Genomic DNA, 24,504 nt, shown 5'->3' with positions numbered 1-24,504 from the left:
TGCTCTTCCTGGGGGGCTTGCATTCAGAAATGGCAACCTTTGGTGCTTTTTAGTGGGTTTTGCAACATCGGATTTTTCTCCAGATTTATACACATGTACACGGCCTGTCCATACATACTCCAGTAAATTACCATGTCTCTAGCTTAAACACAGAGTCTGTAGTATACATAAATAGCAGGGTTTTGCCCCAGAACATCACACAAATTGGAGTTTGGGCTTGAATCGAAGGTACATTTTTTAAATGAAGGCTCTCAAAGTTATACATTCCTGTCATTTGATTACAAAGAGTTATCAGTGTTTCTGTAAAATATATATTTTGCTTTCAATTCAGTTCTCAGTGTGTTGGAGTCCGCCTCCAAGACTTGGGTGGGTCAGTGATCACATGTGTCTTCTGGCAGGCAGGCCTTTGTTGACAGGAAACAGTCAAAATCAACATATTCTATTCAAGTGCAATAGCCTATTGTGTGGTCTCCAGGAGGTTGAGGTCACTCAACCTCCTGGGTGAGCAGACCAGGTGGTCACTTTGCATTTGGTTATTATGACCATGTGATGTCCTGGGCTGTGGTGTGAATCTCTTGAGGTGAGAGGGTTTCCCAGGCTTCTGGCCTCTGGGAACAGCAGGTGGCTAATTTCTAATTAAATTGCAGCCTTTGAAGTCAGCTGAGTCAAATCCCTTTGTCAGCAACTGCACTCAGTTCTCCTGTCTAGCGCCGCCTTGAGGATTTTGTTGGTACTGCATCCATTTTTGGGATCTTTCTTGGATTAATGCATTCCAACAGGAATGGTTCTTACATGGTAGTAAATAATCCTTGCTTAACATTGTTTTGATGGGGATCCTTACAGTAAAATGGTTATGTGGAACCCCACAAAAGGGTTGAATTTTTACAGTGGTTCGGTGAGCCACGATTTCAGCAACTTTTTGACATCAGTAACAGTGGATTTTGTTAACAAAGATCTTTCTTTACACTGGTGGGTGGCAAGTGAGGTAACCATTTTGGTGTGCGCACAAACTGCGTGGTTCTCCTGGATTCTGGCGCACTTGTGGGCTTTTTGGCCATCTTGGATTTTCTAAGCCCACAGCACCAAATGTTGCAGCATGATAGCTCAAATGTGGGTCAGGACACCCAACACTCACTAGGCTTGGTATACTGACTCTGTTTACGCAACAAGTTTATCCAGAAAGCGAACACAATACAAGCTGTTTTTGTTTTGCTGCCTGATGTCCCTATGTTGATGGAGGCACAGCGCACAGCTGAGAGACAGAATTGCATAGTCGTGTGCTGTGACACTTTTCTCCTGGTTCGCTATCCAATATTAACATCCCTGTTTGTTGTGCAGAGGGCAAACAGAATGAGACTTAACAGGCCTGTGATGGCAGCAAATGTCGATACACCATTGCAACATAGGACGGCTTTGCATGTCAGACATTTCCTCATGTGATCCGTGTAAGCAATGTGCTAAAAAGTGTGCGGTTATCTTAAACTATCACACTGGTAGAGTGGGGGGGGGCTGCAGTCCCCACAGTGTGAAGGTTCCCGGCACACCATGTCCTGGGGGGGCAGAACACTTTTGAAAGAAATCATTTCTTTCTGAAGGCAGGGTGTGTTGGAAAATGCTCCAGTGCTCTTTTGGTGAAATGCATCTTTTAGATTTTTGGATTAGAGTTACCCTACTAAACCAATTGCAATCTGTATGTCTTTCAACCCTTATTCTTCACAGAAAGTGTGTTTTATATTGCACCATTTTAACCCATTATTCAAAAAACTATTCTTGGGGAAGGAAGAAAACCCCTCCACACTGAACCACCTCTGGTGGTTTAGGCCAATTCGCTATGCTCGCACACTTTGGAATATTTGTTGGATATGTTTACACTCCTCCACTTACAACAGTCACCAGCCACCAATAGGTGAGTGGCTGGTGGGTAAATGGGTTTGAATGTGTGCATGGAAGGCTGGTGACCTGGTACGGGGCATTGGAACATGTATGTTTTCTTACATGCTTTAATGTCATTTTTGGCAAAAGCCAACTTAATGAATGTTATTACAAGGGTAAGGGCTTGGGGTTGGGGTTTATAGCCCAATTAGGCAGACAGACCAGACATGTTCTTTCTTTTGCATGGTACTGTGTACTCACAAGGCCAACATGCTCTGTTTCCCTACATGGGGATGGTGAGGGGAACTTGTGCAGTGGGCAAATACATGTTTTCATACTTTGGCATTTCATGTTTTACTGGTGTTAACGGCAAAGTCAAAATGATAAGTGTTCTTACATGTTGGGTGGAGGTATACATGCAGCCAAACTAGGGAATGGTTCCTTACTGTATCATTGCATGTTTTATGACATTGAGGGCAAAGTCAACATAAGTATTCTTACATGGTGGTGTGGGGGTTGGTCACACATTTGTGCTGCAGAAATGACATGTTTTCTTCTTGTAGCAGGTGAAGTTTACTGCCATTAAGGGCACAGCTAACAAGAGAATGTTCACACATGGGGACACTGGCATATATTGAAAGAGACAGAATTACCATATTTTCATATGGAATGACTACTGTGCAGACTATTACTGCCCACAAACAGAGTTGGCTGACATATTTGGGTGTCAGGATAGAGGAGCCAAGCCAACACCCATGTTTCACTGCAAATCGAAGATTTATAGTTTGATAACAAATATATACTTCTGTATTTCAACTACTACAGTGTGTGGCATGTCCCTGCGGCAGCATGATCATCATGAACATTGTGCATGCCTAGTGGTCCATGCCTGCTGGGAGTGTTGCGCTGTCCACGCCTTTTCGCAAAGCTTTGTGAGGGGGTGCTTAACATCACCTGCAGGTGGGCCCCCACATTTTATGTCACTTAACTACAGAGCAGAACATGTACAAAGATGGTGACTATCTTTCTACATTTTCAAAAGGCACGTGGAAGTGCATGGAAGCAGCCCCTGTGCAAGTGTGATGAAGTCCAATCAGAGGAAAGAAAGTTATCTGACATGGAATAGGAAGTTGTCCTAGAAATCTGTGAATAAATGATTGGGGGTTACCTGCTGCCCATGAAAATGTGATTGTGGTAATGGACCAGGGCATCCTTGTAGCTGTATGAGAAAGTTTGCCACAAGATGATGGCATGCATGGTAAATCATTCCCAAGATATAATGTGTTAATACATTTAGGTGTAATTTTCATGGCATGCAAAATTTGTCACGCCTTGAAACAAGTGTATAGGCGCATTATACATGCCATAACATATCATATCAATTGGATGAATGCAGATGAGGGGTGTCTCAGCATTGTCTGATGTGACATGACCCTGTGAAGAGGGGATGGGTAATCCTCTCAAGCCAGTGCAGGAGGCTAAGAAAAGTGTTTTTCCCAGAGCAAGTCCTGCCCGATAAGTGTGGTGTGGGAATAGTGAGGTCCTCAGTCTCTGACCATTCTACCTGTGCCTGGATCAAAATGTCAAGTACCACTTCTATTTGCTTCATACCTGTTATGTACAATGCTCACCAGTGTGTTTACTCTTCTACGCTAGTAACAGGACCAGCATTCCTAGCAGTGTAGGCTTGAGTGTGCAGCTCACCGGTTAGGGTGAGAAGGTGATAAGTGGAGCAGGTGACAAAGGCTGTGCCTGTGCCCATTCAAAAGAGTATCTCAACATAAACCAGACACCACCTCTAAAAATGACTCTGCAGCATTCCATAATTTGCAATGGCCGGTGAACAGGCGTACAAATGGAGGGGGGCTTAAGGCTGTCATATGTCTTATTTGCCTAAACACTGATGAGCATTTGCTTTTGCCTTCCTCCCTGTGGCACCAATGACTACTCCAAGCTTACTAATTAGTGTGCTGTCTTTCTACACTACATTATTCACCTACAATGCATTCACTCCTGTTGCTCATGCTTTAACACCGACTCTCCTCTCCTTACTCATTCTCCAGTCATGCTCCAGTGTCCTCCTTTTATATCCCTATCATAAAACTCACACCTTGAAACACCCACTACTACATTTCTCTTTAACCTACTTCTAATAAACAAAGCTGATGAGCAAATAATTCCACCCCTAAAACCTATCCATCTCACCTCTCTTTCTCTGACACTCAATGTCTCTACTCTTCCTTACCACATCTATAGAACAATGCACTTAATTTATCATTGACTACTTTCAAGCCAGCTTTCCTCCCCTCGATCTCCATTCTATGACTGAAACATGGATTTCTCCATCTGACACTGCCACCCTGCCAGACCTAAATAATCCTGCATTCACTCTTCTTGTCTGACTGGCAAAGGTGGAGGCGTTGGACAACTACTTTCTTCCTGCTTCAATGCCTCACAAACCTCCAATGCCATATCTGTTCGTAACCTTTTTGAATTCACCCTCTCTACTATTGCTCTGCCTCACTTAGTTGACATCATCTCCATGTATCGACCCCCTGATCCCATTGAACCTCTGTGATTCTCTTTCCACTAAACATCAGCTCATTGTCATAGGTGACTTTAACCTTCCCTCTCTAACCAATTATCAGAAATCTGTACTTCAGTTTGTTTTTAATGACCGCACACTCCTCTCCAAATAACCTACAGACCCACAGCAGGGGTAACTCTTTGGATCTCTTATTTATCACCACCACTCTCTCAGCCACAAATACTACTGTCACACCTTCCCTATCTGGTCACTCCATTGCTTCCACCATTATCTTCTTTGAATCCTCTGACCTCTCCTCACCACTTGCCTCACCTCTTACTAAAAGGAAATGTAAATATTCTGCCATTCCTCCATTTCTCTCTGTCCTACAGTACTCACTCTCCTCCTTCACAGCTGATACCACTTCCACTAAAACTGACTTCCCCAGCTTACAATTCCTACTGAGTCCTTCTCCTCTCACCTCTGTGACAAATCAATGGAATTCTTCAGAGAACTGAGAGGAGAAGAAGTCAGATAGAATGAATTGGAAGTTGGAGAAGAAAGTGTTAGTGGAAGAGGCAGTAATTAGGATTGCTAGGGACAGTTGTGTGCCTAACAATCATCATTTCTGAAAATATAATGTCATTAAAACTGCACACTTTTGAGAAAAGAAACCACACAGGGCCTGATTGTTTTTCAATGGAGTTGTACCCTTATTGAACGCTTTTGTGAATCAGGCCCACCTACTTTTGGGTTTATAAGTATTCAATAAAATATAATATTTACAGCGTTCTAACTGCACATTTTGCTTTTCTTCCACTATGACAGCTGTATTGTTTCCGGATTCTTTCACAGAAAACACCTCTTCATGTAAATGTTGGTAGATTCTTAACCATGTGATTTTTAAATGACTCATACATATACCATACATTAGCAAAACACAAATGAATCTAAAGAATGGCCATGATTACTAATTGCCACAGTGTAAAGATACTCTGGTCATTTTTTGTTCTCTCTATTTTGCCTAATAATTTCCAATTTGCTTTCACTGGTGTCTCTTTTCTGCCATTGGTAAGATACAATTAATACTTTGCAGTCTTCCTCAGACATGCCGACAAAAAGCTCAATGGTGTCATGCCTCTCATCCCATGCACACCCGGCACGTCTCTAACTCCTAAATGCTCCATATTACCTGTACATTCGGCTTTCAGATCTGCCAGGCCGTTCTATACACATTGGATGTTGTTTGGGAAGCGCCACTATTAAAAATAAATGTCTTGTTCTAATGCGCTTGCTGACAGTGTCACGTTGATTCTACTGGTGCATTTGCTTTGTTTACGATGATACATTCACGATTCCAAATCACGTGATCATTCTGTGTGCCGTATTCTTCCTTACATTGGTTACGTGAGTAAGCGTGAATGTCATATGACACGTATTTAACATGGCATTTTCAAGCTAGCAGCGCTTCTCATTGTTGTTCATTTCTCACGGCGTTCCGGAGCTTGGAGTTGGCTATTTTCCCCGCAGACTCAGCGCTTGTTAGCATTTTTGCAACTTACCTTCTTCCTCTCCTTTGTTCCACTCCCGCTCGGATAGGTTACTGTCTCTGCGTTCCTTCGCAGCATTTTGGCAACTCCCCGCTCTGATTGTCACTCAGAGCCGCCTGTTGAATTCCACGGTCGGCATCCTTCCTGAATTGCTACTCTGCAGCTCTCTGTCATCCTATCTGCCTATTCCAATTCTTCTACCACCTACACTCAAATTCTGTTTGGAACAACTTCCTCACCTGGCAACCTTATCTTACTTTCGGTCACCCACTCTTACTATAGCAGAATACAACTCCTGTTTAAATACAATTCTTGTTTTAATAAGGAGTTTCTTGTGTTGATGTTTAGCGTGAGCTCAGTCCTAAATTCTCACGAAATCCCAATTTGAACTTACTACTACAAAAGGGTTTACCTACCTGGAACAATGTTCTCCATCACTCCTTCCTGCCTCCCATGCAGAACAGTGCATTGAACTTTATGGACGCTATCTTGTGTGCACCAACCCGACTCTAGTGTGGCCCTCCCTTCCATGTCGTTGTTTCCTTGGATTATCTTCTGACACTCTTGGACTTACCTGTGGCTGTGCTGATTAACAGGTTAGTGTAACTTAGACATGCCCTTGTTGCCCTGTTGGCTATAGCCCTGTTCTAATGTAGTTTCTTTCTACCAACAGCTTGGTGAATCTTGTTCCACACACGCCCTTTCCACGAATAGCTCTCTTTGGCTGTAGATTTATTTAACAATCAGAGAGTGACATTAGTTGGAAGGTTAATCTTGACAGGACGTCGGTCTACTTCAGGTTATCAGTTACTTCAGGAACAGCTAAGAGTGTATCCTTTTTGGCTACCAGTCTGTGGGCCTCATCACGACTTGGGCGGTAACGGTAACGCTATTAGCGCGGGCGGTATTAGCCCTACCGCCGAACTCCCCGGCGCTAATAGCGCCGGATAACGAGTTCGGCAGTAATGTAAGTCCCCATTCCTCACTGAGCCCATTCGGGAATGCCCCATTCCCCATTGGGCTCAATGGGGAATCTTCGTGCTAATACCACCGGTGGATTTCCTGCCGGCGGTAATAGCGCAAATTTTCGGCGGATTTCCCCCCAGCTCAGAGCTGGGGCGAAATCCGCCGAAGCCCTGATACGGCGGACCCTTAAATCCGGCAATAATAGCGCTACTGCCGGATTTAAGGGTTACCGCCGAAGTCGTGATGAGGCCCTGTATCTTTTGATAAGTGTTCCATTGTCATAAACCTGGGTCATAACAGATCTGTATGCTTTGTGTTCCATTGTCATAAACCTGAGTTATAACAAATGGATAGACAGGAAACTGAAAGTTCTGCAGAATCTATTACTGACCAAACACAAGGTATGCATCTGAGCTTTGCTCATCATGACTTGTAATCATCTTCCCATCCATGTTTCATTTAAATTGAGGTGTATGCAGATCTCCATGGTCTTTGAAACCTTGTACATGTATAGGTGATCATTTATTATCTGACTCCAAACAATGCAATTTACTTCATTAAGAAATATTCACAAGCATGCATTATACAAATAAGAATATGCGGGCATCCAACATATCCTTTATTCTTTGAAGTTATGTTTGACTCATTCAAATGATTGAAGATACATTGTGATGAAATGACTATACTACTGAGTTCCAAGAATACAAGAATGGGTATTGGCTACAGTGTTCACTGTGACCAAACGAGGAAATGAGTCTCTTCACCTCAATGGAAAGCCCCTACTGTGAGGCAGGGGAGGTGAGCCCACTCCACAATACCCTCACTAGGGGTAGAGGCAAGTAGGACTTCAGAAGGAGAAACTCACCTTTAGGGGACAGGACTCCCGTTCCCATGAGTAACTCCCTTAGGCTGGTCATACCACGGCCGACATAGGATGCATTGAGACACAAGAAAATATTAATTATCAAAACTGGGACTAAAAAACTCCTAAGGGATATCATTATCTTGGGAGAAAAGGTTGTATCCCTTTAAATAATGATGTCCACTTTACTGGGATGATTTTGTTAAAGGGCATAATTCCAAAGAGGGTGGAGAGAGAAGCAGGAGCTGAATGAGAGGAACGTAGTAGCAGGCTGTGGAAGGCCCCAAGTTGCACTACACTGGATGACCAGAGGATAGCAAGAAACCCGCAACTTTCACACTCACTTGCATCTGCTTTCTGGGATGTCAAAGTCATGGCGATCCAGGGACGTGAGAAGCCAATCGGACGGGAGTCCAAACCCAGGCAGAGGTGGTGGCGAGACCACCTCTGTGGGGGGGCACAGATCTGTGGGGGGACTTGGGTCTGAAGAACATTGCCTAGACTGCTACCAACACAAAACAAGTGTGTCTGTGAGTACATTTGTAAATGTGCGGTCCCCCAAGGTAATCTTTACAGTTGAATCACCCATAGACTTCCAAACCAAACTCGGTGGCTCTCCGGATCCACATTCTTCAAAAATCACATCTAACAGCAATGAACTTCAGCTGACCCTGACCAGACACTTGCTCCCTTTCTGGAATACAGTGACTGACACATATGAGCCTCATTGAGACTGCTTGAACAGTGCGAAAATGCTTGGCCCCTCACTGTTGAACTGTAAAGAACAACAAGAAGATATTATTGATTCTTAACTGCCCCCTTGATCCAACATTGGGTACAAGAGGCTGCTTAGGTTTTGATTAATTCTCTTGCACAGGACATATCTCTTTAGAAACATCATGTTTATTGATTGCATTTCACCAATGTTTCATTACCCAGAGTGCTGAATCGTTCTATCTCCTGCATATTAAGTGTTCTTTTAACAGGGGTGTGTTTTGTAGTGTTGGTCAATTCAGTTATTTTTGCATATGGTTTGTTTAGGTAAATTATATGTATTTTGATAGAATCTTCATTGGACAATCCTTCAAGTTGCACTGTTGTAGTTTGCAGTCTGGGTTGCTATTGGTTAGTTTCCACATCTCTCTTAAGATTAAGGTCTGCCCTCGCTGCACATTACCATAAAAGGCAAAGGTGGTATATATCTCATCTTGGGAGGATAGCTCAGGGACAACGTGGTCACCTTGGAAACAAGACAACATAGAGCAGTGCAGGTTCAGTCCCTGGGTCTGTGCTTAGAAACCTGGGTTTCAAGCATGTTATAAATAACCAATAACAATCTTTGCCCATTTCAGCTTTATGATTTGGACCACTCTTGCCTGGTAGAAGTGTGAGGACTCAGCAGGCAGTTTATCCACTTCTCATCCCTTTACTCCCATGGGGAGCAGTCATTCTGTCACAGGAGCTCATTTCAAATAGAATCCTTGACGATGTGAAGTCAGAATTACACTTTGCTTGTTCACTGTATTCAAAACCAACCCAGATTTCTTTTACATGAGAAAATATTGCTTTTCAGTGCATATGATCTCTGCTTTTGTAAATCCAAAGTCCATCAAATTAAACAATGTAGGTTTTCACAGACCTGACACTGGATTTGTGGAAGGGGGCACATTTCCACATTTCCAAAATGGATTCATAATTTGTGACCTGTGAAAGCCAATGTTATTTAAAGAGAAATAGTGGGGATTAAAGGGAATTTAGCTGTTACTTTAATTTCCATAGAAAATAATGACACTCATAATATTGCAAAGTATGGGGAGGATCCTCGACCAGTTTGATATGATCTGTACAGTGAAGTGGGAGGGGTATATATTTCTTTATTAGACATACCTAAAACTGCATTCCAATGTAGAGTGGATGAACCGCTACACTGTACATTTTAAATGGACACATGCTTTAAGAGTTTGATGCAACTGAGAACAGCTTGCATTCAATTTTCATTCATAAGGTAGAAACTACAAGGATATATATATATATATATGGGGATTTTACTGCCAGTATGCAGTATGTAGTATGCAGTATGGAAATGCAGTTTTTCAAACTGCAGGCATTATTTTTAAAATCAATTAGTCTGTGGACAGTATGCAATATCTAAATGCAGCCATTTCAAAATAGATGCATAATAGGTGCACAGCAGTTTTCAGTAACAGCCAGCAGGCAATTTTTTAGAACATTTAGTAAAAATGTTTTAGCACAGTGTGCTGTCATTTTAAAATGAAAAGGTGCACATTTTTTACAAATTGGATATTTTCATGTGTGCAAACTGCATTAGAAATACATAATTAATTAACTTCATACTAAATGCCTTACTAATATATTAATGTCAACCCCTCTAACATTATTAATGCAGTTTGTGTGCACAATGAAATGCATTCTATCTAAAATTCACTTTATTACTCAGCCCATGTGAGCGTTTTTTTGCTCTTTTTTTTCGTGGAGGCAGAAATATGTCACAGGAAGGAAGGAAGGAAGGAAGGAAGGAAGGAAGGAAGGAAGGAAAACAGAAACAGTTGCATTGCAGAGCTGAAATCTTCATTGTCTTGAAAAACGAGAGCTGGTACAGGACACATTCTTTTATTCTGATTGGTAGATATTGAGGGTGGATGGGCCACGTCAATAGAGGGATGACCTAGGGGTGATGGGCAGGAGGAGTTTTCTTAAGGAATAATCAGAGTGAAGAGTTCAGATAGTGCTGGGACAGAGAGACAGACAGCGCTACATAATAAATGCTGCTGGCGTGAGCGCTAGCTACGAACTTAAACAGCTGGGAGCTCCCACACATGCAAAGGAGTTTTTGGCGCTGTGTCTGCAAAATGGCAAGGTCGTACAGACAAAATACTGACAACGAGAGTTTCAGACTTCACTGGCCTGGGTGAGTTAGTGCCAAGTGAGAAAAAAGAATGAATGGGAGGTGACATAATTTGTTGGCAGTGCAGGGAGTTAAAAAAAAATCCTGCATGTTCATATTCTCTATGTTTAAAAATGCTGAACAACAAATTATTTTTTTTTGCAATGTACCTGTTTGTTTTCTGTTCTCTTTTATATTTTGTAGGCGATGCTGTGATATCATGTGGTAAGATGTATTTCTGTTTATAATTGTTATATAATACAGAGTGTACAAAAAAACAAAAGCTGGGATTTTGGTGTCATTCATGCATCTGTGAATCATTTCTATACAGGGAAATCACAAGGGTTTGATGTTTATACCAGGTTGGTAAAGCATTTGTTAATTTCCCACTGTAGCTAAAATATCAAGCAAGGAAAAGTGAATAAATACCTGCAAGGTAGGAAGGTGTTTGTAGGTGTTGTGAATGATTCCTTCTTTGCATGCTGAAAAGAAGGCAGTGTCAGATGAGACACATAGATTACTGGATGTACATAGGTAATACCAGCCACAATCCATAGGTGGCATTCTGAATAAACTCATTTGGTTCTCTGATGTGTGATAGGTTTGGGGGTTCTCTACAGGCGACCAAAAGACATTATAATAGAGAGGAAAGGTTTGTTTTATGATGGGGTTGTAGTATAAAAACCATGCTAACCACTATATCACAAAATAAGGTAATTCTGAAAATACCACAAAGTAAGATACCACTAAAATTACCACCAACACAAGCTTATATTATATTATCACCAAAATAGAGTAATGCTAAACTATCTCTAAATGTAGGCCAGTTTACCACCAAAATAGAAAATACCGCCAAAATCCCGAATGTACCCCAATATAACAAAATCTCCTACAAAATGGTGTGTTGGCCGTGAACAGACTGTAGAGCATCTACTGGTCTTGGCAAGTGTGTTCCACACTGCCATACATGAATTAAAGGGAACTCATTTTGTGAGAGCAGTGTGACACTGAAAGTGAATTTCAGAATGTCTCAAATTGATGCCACATTCCCAGAGTTGGTGAAATATTTGGAGGCAAAATGATATGCACATGGAACGTGGTCATCAAATAATGCCACAGAGTGGCAAGACCGTATTTATGGGGAAGTTCAGAAAGAACCACTGGACAACATTTTTGAAGAGGGTAGCATAAATCAGGTCTGTCTTCTGAGATTATTAAATGCTGCTGACAAACCTGCAGAGAGAGACTGTTTGATATGGCCATGTGCTAAAACATGGTTCATTTTAAATAGGTCTCTGCGAATGCAAGAAAATGATGCCAAGCTAATTAGCAGACTAAAAGTCGAATTAGATGGAGCTAGTGAACAGGAGCACAAAGTTAAGAGCAGAACTGGAGGTATGTCAAAAGGACATGCAATCAAAGTGTAAAGAATTTGACACTCAACTGTCTCAAAGGAGAAAACTGTTTGAGGACACTAAGCAAGAATTAAAAGACTTGAAAGGGTTGGTAGGTCACATTAGACAAGATAAAGAGGAGGCTATTTTAGAGGTGTACGTTTTACAAAGAGAGAATCTAGAGAAAGAAGGTGAGCTCAAGACTGTCGAACAAGAGATAGCTCAAATGTATCAAGAAAGGGACAAGCGGGACAAAGAATTTAATGAATGTCAAATGCAGATGAGTGATATGCAAAATGTGATTAATAAAATGGGTGATGAAAACACATACTTGCGTAAGGAGGCAGACCGATTTCTTAAAAAGTGCAAGGATTTGGAACAGCAGATATGCGATTTCAGGTCCCAAGACAAGTGACAGGGCACTGCATTCAATGGGGTTGAGGTGAATTCCATTTCTACATGGGGAGATAGCACCCCAGTGGCTGTGCAGGTGTCTGGGCTTGGTTGCAGCACCTTTGGGGGGTTTGACTCACCCATTGGGGGTTACCACCAATCCCATATAGCTGGGACAAGGGTTGGACCACAAAGCAATGCAATTCCATATATAGCGGCGAGTAGCCTTATCAAGATAATGAAGTCAATCAAGGCCCTGATCAAACCGTTCAAAAAAGGAGGGGAGTGCTGTATAGCGTACCACTTAGAAGTGGTGCACAATATATTTAAAGCCCTACACATACCCAAGGAACAATACGTACAATACTTTCACTTAACTCTGGATACTCCCACAGCGAGCATCATCAGGGGTTTGAATGAACAAGAGAACAAGTCATGGGCAGAATTTGAAAAAGAGATTAGGCGTCATTTTTCTCCATTCCAGTCATTACAGGATGCAAAGAAAATTGCATACAAGAGCACAGCTAGGCCAAATACATTATCTCGCCAATTTCTTCAAGACTTAAAAAGAGCTTTTTCTCGTTTTGAGTTTAAGACTGTCTATTTGTATGGCTTGCAGGAAGACATTATATCACAGTTAGTCCGCGAGTTTGAGAGTGAGAAGTCCCTTGAATGGATTGTGCACCAAAGTACAAAACTGTATGAAATGCTCTACTGTCAGGGTAGAGAGGCCAAAAAAAATGAAAGAAACATGATCAAAATCTAAAGCATCCTCAGCAACAGTAATCGAGATCAGGTCAGCTAAAATGTCACTTGAGTCCGCTGAAAGTCCAGGCAAAAATAATATGCGGGCAGCAACCTCTGTGGAGTACCCATCATTTTGGGTGTCATATTCCATTCTTGATGGGAACAGATTGCCTGAAAAGATTGTCTCCTCTCGCTGACGGGGTAAATGGGGTTCGGTGGTCTTTTACCAATAAACTTTTAAAGTCTAAGAAAATAAAGTCACAAAACTGGAATTGGATTGGAATTGCCAATTGTATATGTCGATGAATGTGATTTTCACATTGAAAATGACAGCAATAAACAGCTGGTGTCAGGGATAGGAAATGTCTGGTTGAGATGTGAGGGCATTCCTAGTATAGGAAAGAGGATTGGGGCTAGGAGTAGCCAGGTAGCAGAGTTAGTAGCCATTTATAAAGCAATTACTAATTCAGTTGATAACAAATTCAGTTAAATTGTCCTGGTGACTGATTCTGATTATGCACAAAATAACTTTGTAGAATATTTGCCTGGCTGGAAAGCAAAAGGCATGCTCACATATAACAAAAAGCCCCTCAAACATGGGGACATGATTCAAGCTATAGACAAATTAGTGTCAGAGAATGATTTAACAGTATACTGGAGGACACTGTGTGGACATTTGAAAACACCAGGAGAGGATAAGGAGGGAAATGATAGAGCAGATCAATTGGCCAGGATTGGGGCTGTTATCGGAGAATTGTTGCCCATTGAACACTTAATTGGTGAAATACAAATAGATGCAGTTACACGCTCTAAAGCTCCAAAGAATGGAGTCAGACAGAGGAAGTAATTTCACAAGCACCTTAATGAGCAAGGTGTGGCAGATATTGGGGTAAAACGGAAGTGGCACATTGCATATTGGCCCGCCTCTTCCGGGAATGTTGAACGTTGCAATAGATCTGTAGTGGAAATACTAAAGAAGTTTGTAGCAGAGGCAGGTTCTAGTTGGGGTGTGCAATTACCTTTAGTATTGATGGCCATCAGGTCGACTCCTGCTAAATCGACAGGTATCAGTCCTCATGAGGTGTTGACAGGAAGGACAATGGTACTGCCACCACATGTATTATACAGGACGCATGAGCAAACACTTGAGAGTGCATCTACAGTTCACAGGTATGTGCAAGAACTGAGAAAGCATTTACAACATGCATTTGCATTTGTGCAGCGAAATATAGAAAAAGCTGCTGATAGAGCAAAGCCATACTATGATAAAAAGACATCTGTGAAAGAGTATACAATAGGTGATCGGGTATATAAGTTTCATTTTGGGAAAGGTAAACATACAAAATCCAAATTTCTTGTGGCATGACAAGGTCCCTTTGAAATAATAGATAAAGTGTCCCGGTAGTCTATAAAATATTAAAGACAGAGGGTGTAATAACAGTTTGTGCATGTTAACCAAATTAAGCCCTGTCATCCAAAGCATGAAATCAGGAGAATTGAGCAGGTAGAGACAGGTTAAGTATACTGATGCAACTGAGAACAGCTTGCATTCGATTTTCATGCATAAGGTAGAAACTCACAGCACCACATCCACACAGGGGTAATACATTTCAAATGTGCTTTACATTAATGTTATTTGTCAATTAATTAATTAATGTATACCTATGCTTGCCATTAATAGTGGAAAGAATAATGTGTTGTAACTTGCAATGTGAAGTCGTTGAATACACTTTCTGATAAGTGGTGGATGGTTAAGGAATTGCACTGCATTGTTCAGAAATTCCATGGTCCTATTAAAATTAGATATAAAACTTTCATTGATTGATCACACTGTGATTGTACATACTGTGTGTGCATGGTTTATTTGTGATACTTGCACAATCAAGACAATTACACAACACACACTATCTTGGCACCCTCTGGTCTTTAATCAAAAGTTGAGGAGAGACCTCTACAACAGAACATAGAGGCAAGTGAACTAGTCACTCTGTCATGGTGTGATTCTGACGGCACTGCTCTGCACTACCCTTGAAACACAACAATCCATTCATCCTTTTAACTGGGGCGTGCAGGTATCCCTACTAATACATGATATGTTTATTAATCAAGAGAACATGAATTGTCCTACTCTGTGTATCCATTACAGATACTGTTCATAATTAGAAACAGAAATGTAGCCTTCGTTTTTTAACAAAGGTATTATTGTTTTTACTACCTCTTTCAAAAAGTTTGATATAAGGTTTATTAACTAAGATGCAACAGTGGGAATGTGAAAATGTAAAAAAAACACTTGTTGCTTATCACTGCAGTAATGTTACTGCTACAACATGGACTTTGTCCAAAGAAGGGAGAAACAAATGGCGTTTACTGGTATATTCAAGTCTCTTCACACAGGGAAATTGACAAATCATGGGTACATTTGGGGCCGTTGCATTATGTGGCATCTCTGTAACACAGAGTATGCAAGAGCGTATGGGTGTCTTATCTAATATGTATTATGTCTGATCTTATAACATAATCATAATTTTACATGCATCAACATGTATGTTCCACAGAGGGACATGTACGTATCAGAATACTTACTTTCTCAAGCTTCAGGCCACTGGGCAAATTACAGAATGTTAGAATGGATTTCTAAACTCTGCTCTGGTGAACAGATGTTGAGGAGACCACCCTTGTTTGTGAATCAGGGGACATTTCTGTGAAGTTAGCCAGGACAATTCATGGTAGCTTGGATTGCAGCCAAGGCTAAGTCTCAGGGGTAGTGTGGGGGTCTTGGATGAGCACACACACAGTAGGATAACACAAATTACTCTTAGACAGTAGTATATCAAAAATATATCATTTATTCCGCGCAGAACAAACACAGGTGAATAATGGCAGACCCAGTAATATCACTACCTAAACACATACTATGTAAAATATATGTTCACTCACTTTTTGGTCAATATGGTAAAGAGTGGGTTCCTGCCAAAACCTGTTGGTAGGGAAAGCAGACACAATTTAGTACATTGGCCAACTCCAGAGATGAATAGTCCAGCCCTACGAAGATTGTAGCCTTGTGCTCAGTGTCAAGTTTGTACATAAAACGTCTTGGTGATACGTAAGGCTTACAAAAGACAAAAAATAATGGGAAAGAAAAGTTAGCAAGAGGATTCTGGATTGTGGAAATTTGGTTCCAAGAGTCAGAGGAGGATCTGCTACTTAGAATACAGCTGTCCCAAACTTTCAGATGCCTTTAGGATGCAAGAGCCACCAAACCAAGGCAAGGACCACAAGGGATCCTTTGTGCATAAAAATGGGTTGGATGAACTTGGGGCCACCACCAAGTGGCATGATTACTCCCCGCCCTTAGCTCACTCTGGGTCCAAACTTGGGAGGCTTGGTGATGGTTGCCTGGAGTATGCAATCCCCTCTTGGTTAAGCTTCAAAGTGAAAAGGCGCTGTGGGTGCAGATGCAAGTCCAGTTCACAAATGGAGCTGGATCTCTTGTAAAAAATGGAGGACAAAGAAAACACTGATGCAGCTGGTCTCAGCACACTTGAAGAAAGGTAGGAAAGTCTCCAGCAGAGACCACCACTGTTTCACACTGGCACAGAGGCACCCAAGTCTCATGGTCTGACGCGCTCCTCTCTCACAGCCCTAAGCATCTGGGTCAACAAAATTTGGCAAGGAGATGCTTTGTAGTGCGAACTAGGATTTTTCTAAAGCTTGAGGCAAAACTTGATGTAGCAATGGTCTAACGCAGGCGCCAAGGTACATGTTGGTCAGGCACTGGAGGGCCCAGGGACACTTCCAAGAAGGCTTGTTTGCAGGACAGCAAGGAGGCATTGAGAGTGATTGATCCCACCACTCTGAGTGGTTGAAGCTCCTTTGCAGTTCTGCAGAGATCTAGCGCAATACAGGGCTCTATCGGGACAACAGTGGACTCAGGGAGCCAAACCTTCTCTGCACTGTTCCGGATAGTCCTTGGATCTGCTTCGATCCATGAATACTTGGCTCTGTGTATGGATCGATTTGGACATATGGGTCATCTGTGGGTCTGCACTCAGGCCCCACCTCATATCCCAAAGTCTGGTGAGTGCTCACACCCAGATTGCCAAAGAGGAGATCTGCCCCACTTATGCACGCCAGCAGAGGTCCAATCAGGGACCACTGTGGCTCTCATGCTCTCATGCATACCGACATCCTTGGACCAGTAGTGTGGATTGGGATCAAACAAACCCAACCCACTTACTGGGTACCCACACACGTGACATGCATTAGCCCACAAAAAGCATTGGCTTTCACGACTGAATGCATGCCCAAATAAGGACTGCCTGGGTCACAAAGACCAGGAGGAAGGCCATCAGACAAAATGGCCAAAGAAGAAGACAAAAGACATTGTGGCATGGCCATGATGGACACTATCCATGAGCCAAAGATGTTAAGCACGGTATGGCCTGGTAAAGAAATGTAAAACACATGAAAAAGCTTCTGCTGCCATCCGTTTACTCCTAGACACATTGTCCAGTTACCAAAAAATGCAGTAATATACTTTTTGCACTGAAACTGAGTTGCTAAAATGGCAACAAAGTCATATGACTAAGAGAAAGAAAGTTTCTTAGTACTGATTGCCTGAAGGACAACAGTTTCCCCAACAGGAAAGCCCAGTGGACTGCAGCTGAAGGCAGTGCTTCACTGGGAGAAAGTCAGGACAAGAGGCTGAAACAAAAGCAGTCGGGGGGGGTCCACACATATAGAGGTCAACTAGCAGTAAGTGAAATATTACCTAACACAGAATATGCTATAGTTTTCAGATTGTTGCTCACTTCTTGATATAGGTATCGTTTTCAACTATGCTAAAACATGTTCTGCTTGATTTCTGCCATCTAATTCCATGTGTATATTATGTTAATCTACATTTAAAATGTGCCCATCACTAGCATAGTGCTCTTGTGGAGCCTGGCCTTGACTGAAAAGTCAGCATATGGTGACCCCGCCAGGGAGTCACTGGGCCTTAGTCTTTGGAAAGTATGAATGGGGATAAGGGAGAGTTGATATGGAAGAGGCATTAGGCAGCAGAACAAACCAACTTAAAGGGTGAAGAACAATGGGGAAGAGAAGGATGCATATTACTTGACTGCAGTTAGTTATTGGTATGTATGAGAGAATGTGTAAGGAATGTGGAGCTCAATTTAGAGCAGACCTTTCTGTAATGGCACTGTCTAGATGTGACAGAGCATGTTACTAGATGTAGGTGGTGAATGGTTGTGTGATTGTACTTGAGAGGTGTTCAAGCATCCTCTTGTAGCAATATATATGGTATTACCTAAATTGACCTTTTACAATTGACATTTTGCACAATTTACCTTTATATTGTTTTAGTTATTTTACATATGTATTTGTTTGGTTTTGGATTATATATAATATAAGCGGATTGGGTGGAGGTCGCGAGGGGTTTTGGATTGGGTGATGGGTTACGGGGGGGTATTATGTCCTAATTGACCTTCTAAATTAGGTAAATTCTCCTGAGGTCAATTCTCCCGAGGTCATATATATATATATATATTGTGTATAGTAGTGTTTATATATGATAAAATACCCAGACTCACAAGTACATTTCTGATACTAAGCAATGAACTCAACAATGCATGTACAAATGCAGAGTATGTGAAACTCACAAGAATGTTAACTCAACAGAAGCACAGCTGCGGATCCACCAACAAATTAACGTTTACAAGGTCTTCCTTTTACTCTCTAAAAATATATCACCTACCTCTCACCGTCTTGATAACATCTCTCCAGGTCTATCCACGTGTTCCTCAATAGTCTATTATCTATATTAGTCTACCCTTAGACTGTGTTCCTTCTTGTACAGTACACTGTTCCCTTACAGCGAGGCTTGCACTGTATAACACTAAATAGCACGCATGTATTCATAGACAAATGATAGCACGAATCTCACACACACACACACACACAAAGAATGCAGATGCTTTTTAAAGCAACTGAACAATTTTAGAATTCGTGAAATCCTGTTCAGGAAAATTGCATATGAGTGTGCAGCCCTTGCTTTATCAGGGAATTATGACTACGTTCAGTAGTTACTAAATGGTCGTACGGTGCACCATCAACCTGTCCGGTCTCTACCTTCAGCAGAATGAAGCTGTCTAAAAACCCAGGACTGTCTTACATAACATGCACAGGCACCGCGCTAGCTATGGTCTTCAACAACAATATTGGCAGACATATTAGATTGGGAACGGCCAAATTAGACCTGCCTTTTAAAAGGGGCTCTCATTCGTGCAGGCTTACCGAAGACACTATGCAGAATGGAGCCAGTTCTTCATTCTACTTTGATGCATTTTGTCTTAAAAAATACCTTTGTTACTAAGGTAAAAATCACTGTATGCAAGAGCTTTTCATGTAAACGTATACTGTTAACAAACGATACATTGAGGTAGCACATGTTAGAAATGTAACATTAACATTTTCTTTTACATACGTGCGGATAGCTTACATTTGCACATCAGCTCGTCTGAGTTATCGCCACAGTCATCTTCCCCATCACACACTCTATTGTTTGAAACGCAGCGTTGATTGTAGCATGGCTTGAATCCTCTTTGGCAGCGTCTAGTTTCTGATACATATAAACATGTTTAAATGGCGCAGAGATCAAAGTGACATTACACGAAGTCAAACATTTCATGAGCATAATATGTCCCGGACGCCATAGTCTAGTAAGCATGAATGGCACGATATAAACATACGTGATTCATGCAACAGAACGTCGTGCAAAGGTGGATGTGATTTTTAGTTGTTTTGTAAACCCACCTTACATGCAGACCTATTGATGAGAAATCCCTTCGGTAAATGGGTATATTCAAAACGGCGCAGTTTATGTTGTATTTATCAACTGCCAGATATCTTTGCTTACCTAATACACCCACATTATCTTTTTAATTGATTTGAAACACTATTTGTACTTCCATTGCTCATTATGTCTAGTATTATCGAATGAAGAAATCAATAAATCCTAGCAATATTAATAATAATACTAATACCAATACTACTACTAATACACATATTTCAAACATATCAGCGCGAAAACCATATATATATTTTTTTTGGAACACATTTATTATGTTCACACAAAAGTATTACATATTTATCCAAAACATAAATTCACATATATAAACCAAAACCTATTAATCATAGCAATCAATAAAATATATCCATCAAAGACGCAATAAATAAAATCAAAGATGAAGGAAGTTAAACATTTTTTTTTTTTAAAGAAACCCATCCCCCCTCCCTCGCACAGTTAGGTTATAGTGTCCAAGATAAACAACAGCGTGGTCCCAACACATGATGCCACTCCCACAATCCCTGCTTCCACCAATGGGATTCTGTTCCCATTTTCGGTCAACAGCAAGTCCTCTTTTCCAGTCAGACAAGTATTCATGTCTCTTCCTGCATCATGAGTTTAGACTAAAGGTCCAGAAGGATTTCAGAGACACACAGAGAGTGTCTGAAGCGATTTCTTACAGCTGCCATCGAGAAATGGACCTCCAAATCAGGGAAGCCTGCGTATGAGGTTGAACAGGTTTCTGGGCCTGGAAAAGATGAATCCTGACGTGCAGAGTGTGCTGAACCGATGCCAGAGCCCATCTCAAAGGCTTTGGCCTCAGATGTAGGCTCTCAGGTTTGGCAAGATATTAAGACATCAAAGTTGCCAGTTCTGTCAATTTGAGGAATCTGTATCAGACACATTCAACACAGTGCTTTCAACAAAAAAAATATCACCATCATTGTGATCCTCACCCTAGTGTTGATCTCTATTAATATTTTAACAACAAGGGGCATCTAATGCAGTATGTAAAACAGATGCAAAACTGATGCAAATTGATTTCAACCAATACAGATGGAGAAGAGTCTGGCTGCCCCATTACTAGTGCTCATCATTAACTCTACACTCTTGGCAGTTGACTTGGGTGCACTATTTGGGCCAATAGATAGGGGGGATGTAGAATATATGTTCAAGGGTCCTTACTCAATCATATCCTCGTCTCATAACCACAGAGAGGATGATACCAGTCCGCCAGCCCTGTGGTTGTCCTCCTCTAACTGAAGTTTTAAATCATTTTTTTGATGAAACATGTGGGTGAAATTCTGGGGCCCAGATCTTCCAAGGAGCTTAGTCATAAGGAGCAGCACTTGTTTCATCCCAGTGACCTGAATCATCATAATTCTACAGGTTTACGATGTTCATTGTTGAGAGTTTTAGCATGCTCTGCTTGTTTTAGAAATTGGATGTTAGCTCAAGAAAAATAAAAAATGAAATCAGTGTGTTTCAGGCAAGCAATCAATGGCTAGCAGCTGACCACGCTAATCATTGAACACAAATACAATTCATTGTTTCCCAGCGTAGCAAGAATGTATGCAAAAGAGTCGGCAACAACCAGGCTACCTTTTAGGATCGTTTGTTGATTTCTTTAAAGAGGCCTGGCTAATAAGGAGCTGTTGAGGCCCTTTGTCATCAGCGTTAAGGCCCAACTAACCCTTTGGTTTCCGAGGAATGCGGAGACAGCTATCATAAATTAACAAAAAGAGGGGGTATTAATCAAAGTTAGCACACATATTCTAGGCTTGCAGAAGCTCAGGCTTCGGGCAAGTGTTCTGATATGCTGTTAGGGGAGGATACAGTTAAAGATATTGGGCACACTGTATCCAGTCAAATTTTAGATGGTATCCCTCTGGCTTTTTGCAATCATCATCTTTTTTCAGGAAATCCTGGGACCTCAGTATGTCACATTTCTGCAGATCTGAAATGCATCCCAGGTCCAGCTGCGGATTGAAAAAGGCTTGAAATTCCACTTTGGGCAAAACATTGTCCATGTATTTATATTTTGTAGCAGGTCTGGGAAAGGGGACTGCCTGTGATATGTGTAACACACATGGATCAGTTACTTCCCCTTATCATGAGTTGGTGGATGGATGGATTGATGGTTGGAGAACATCCTTTGGACTGTCGGCTATTAAAATGGGTCCAGATTGAATTGCCTTCTCTCCCTATGTATTCTCAGATTTTGAATGTTGACCTTGTGCTTTCCATGTTTTAGTGTCTTGCCTAGTAACAAGTAAATGTCAATGAGATCCCGGTCTAAAAAACTGGCTCTGTTGACATACCTTGCATTTCACCAGTGTTGCAATGTGGATAAAATGCCCCAGGGAATAAGCAGAGTCAGGCTGTGAGAAATCCCCTGCCCAAAAAAAATTGAGGAAACCAAAAACTTGACAAACTACTGTTTTACTTAACAAAACGCACATAGAAAAGGGACAACATGAACATTAGGCATACATCTACATGGCTCTCCCAGTTCCAGTTACAACCCCAACACGGAATTATGAAGGTCTGTAACATCATGAGTGACGTGTTAAAGCACACAAACCTAAGGTAGGAAAATTGGGGAGTAACTTGACTAAGTATAGATTCTATAAGGGGTCGGGACTCTGATTGGTCAGGCCATTATGAATTAACAAACATTACCCTGCCCAAAATGGGCAGACAGCCATTGAACACCCACATACAAACTGCCTTCCTCTCACTGAAGTGATTTCTCGCTGACCGACAGAACTTTAGCTTGCAAACATACAGGTTCAAACCAGAGTTTACTGGCTGGAAATGAAACCAAGAAAGTGCTGTGTGCCAAGGCCCGTCCATAGTCTACCTTCACTGTGATTGGATGCCCTAACTCTGTTATCTATTCCATGTTTGTGCCAGGTTTGAGTCCTGCCATGACACCAGTGAAATTGTATTTTCCTACCATTTAATTATATTTGCTGTTATATTGTCTCTGCCAACATCTGCACCTGTTGTGTGTCCTTTAAACAACCCCTCCCTAATTTGTGTAGCAACCTTGACTGAAGCCTTCCTTTTGCTGCTCAAACTTTTTCTGGATCTATTATTTAATTAATTCACCATGCTGTGCTCTTCTGATAGTCTTAGGATAGTGTATGCGTTAAGAGGCTGTCTGTAGCTTTTCATTTTGGACAGAATGGCTACCACCACTTTTGCATCTCCATGCCAGTGAGCCACAGTTGTGCCTAGACTGTGATGCATTCTGCCTATTCTTTGTTTTTGATATGTTGGCTAGTGCCTATTGGGTGTGGGTAACATTACTCATGTCTAAACACGAGTTTGACCTAGTGCCTATGCATCTTCATGATGAATGCATGTCTTCTTCGTGTCTTGTGCAGCTACGTGTGTCTGTCTGGCAGGGCTGTTACTTTGCCTTTGTCATGTTTGTTTACAGCATGTTGCACCATCTGTTGCATCTGCTTATAGTGCAGGTGATACAGTTGTCTCATTAAATAATGCCTCTCACCTTTACAATATTGGAACGTGGTAGGGGAAAGCTCTAAGTGACATGGTAATCTGTCCATCACCAGCGAGAAGGGGAGTATTTCTTGGTCTACCCTTTGACACCAGTTTGCAATATGTGTGCCTTGAATCTTATTAGCAATGTATTCACACCTTCAATGTCTCTTCCATGTTGCTAATCTGCACCAAAACATCTTAAATCAGATTACATGTTCATTTTTTCCACAATCACCTAATTTATGTATGGTAAATTGTTTAAAAGAAATTGGATATTTCTGTTCTTTGGGCACATTCTTCAGTCACATGAATTCTAAACTCTATTAGGCTGGTGCTTAATTGTAGGAAATCCTTTGCACTGCAACCTGGCCAAATGGGGTGGAATTTGACACGTTGTATTGTAATCCTGATGTGCATGCTTCAGTTGCTGTGATATCTTGCCTTTGAAGTGCATATACTAGGAGCCTCTTTGCAATACCACACAAGTATGACTAGTGCCAGTAAGCTATGACTGAGAATTATGATTAAAGGAACATATGAGAATATTAGCCCCTCTCACACATCCCAATATTTTGTGATCTTCTGTTTAATTTTTCTTCAGAACCTATGGAAGATCATGCCCAACAATTGTTTTGAGGGTGTGCATTTGGTATGTTTTGGGAGCATGACTCAAGGATGAGTTACTGCTTTGATCAACTGCCAAAGGACGTAGTATGCTTGTCAGTGGGCTTACTGCAGAGTGTTGTGGATTTTGTAAAGGGGAATCACACCCATTGATGAGGATGAGATTGTAAGAAGAGCACCATGTTTAGTAATTACGATAGCTGCCATTTTCCAAAACATGTGTTCTTGCTTGCTGCTATATTTGAAGTAAAAGAAAAAAAAGATAGCAGTGCATAATACCCTGCCTTGAATAGAATTATGA

General features: G+C 41.4%; 1 protein-coding gene across 3 annotated transcripts in view; it reads right to left on the bottom strand.

Annotated features, from left to right (window-relative positions):
• The window catches only part of LRP1B (LDL receptor related protein 1B), a 4,835,697-nt gene that overhangs the window by 975,714 nt on the left and 3,835,479 nt on the right, over nucleotides 1-24,504 (bottom strand). For all 3 annotated transcript variants that reach the window (XM_069616528.1, XM_069616527.1, XM_069616526.1), the window contains exon 47: nucleotides 19,719-19,838. In XM_069616528.1, coding sequence (XP_069472629.1) covers nucleotides 19,719-19,838 — 120 coding nt within the window. The remainder of the gene's footprint in view (nucleotides 1-19,718; nucleotides 19,839-24,504) is intronic.

This window comes from Ambystoma mexicanum, chromosome 9 (assembly GCF_040938575.1).
Source record: "Ambystoma mexicanum isolate Mex_15411 chromosome 9, UKY_AmexF1_1, whole genome shotgun sequence".
Taxonomy (NCBI): Eukaryota; Metazoa; Chordata; class Amphibia; order Caudata; family Ambystomatidae; genus Ambystoma; species Ambystoma mexicanum.
The sequence above is the reverse complement of the archived record's forward strand: the minus strand, read 5'-3'. Positions and strand labels throughout refer to the sequence as shown.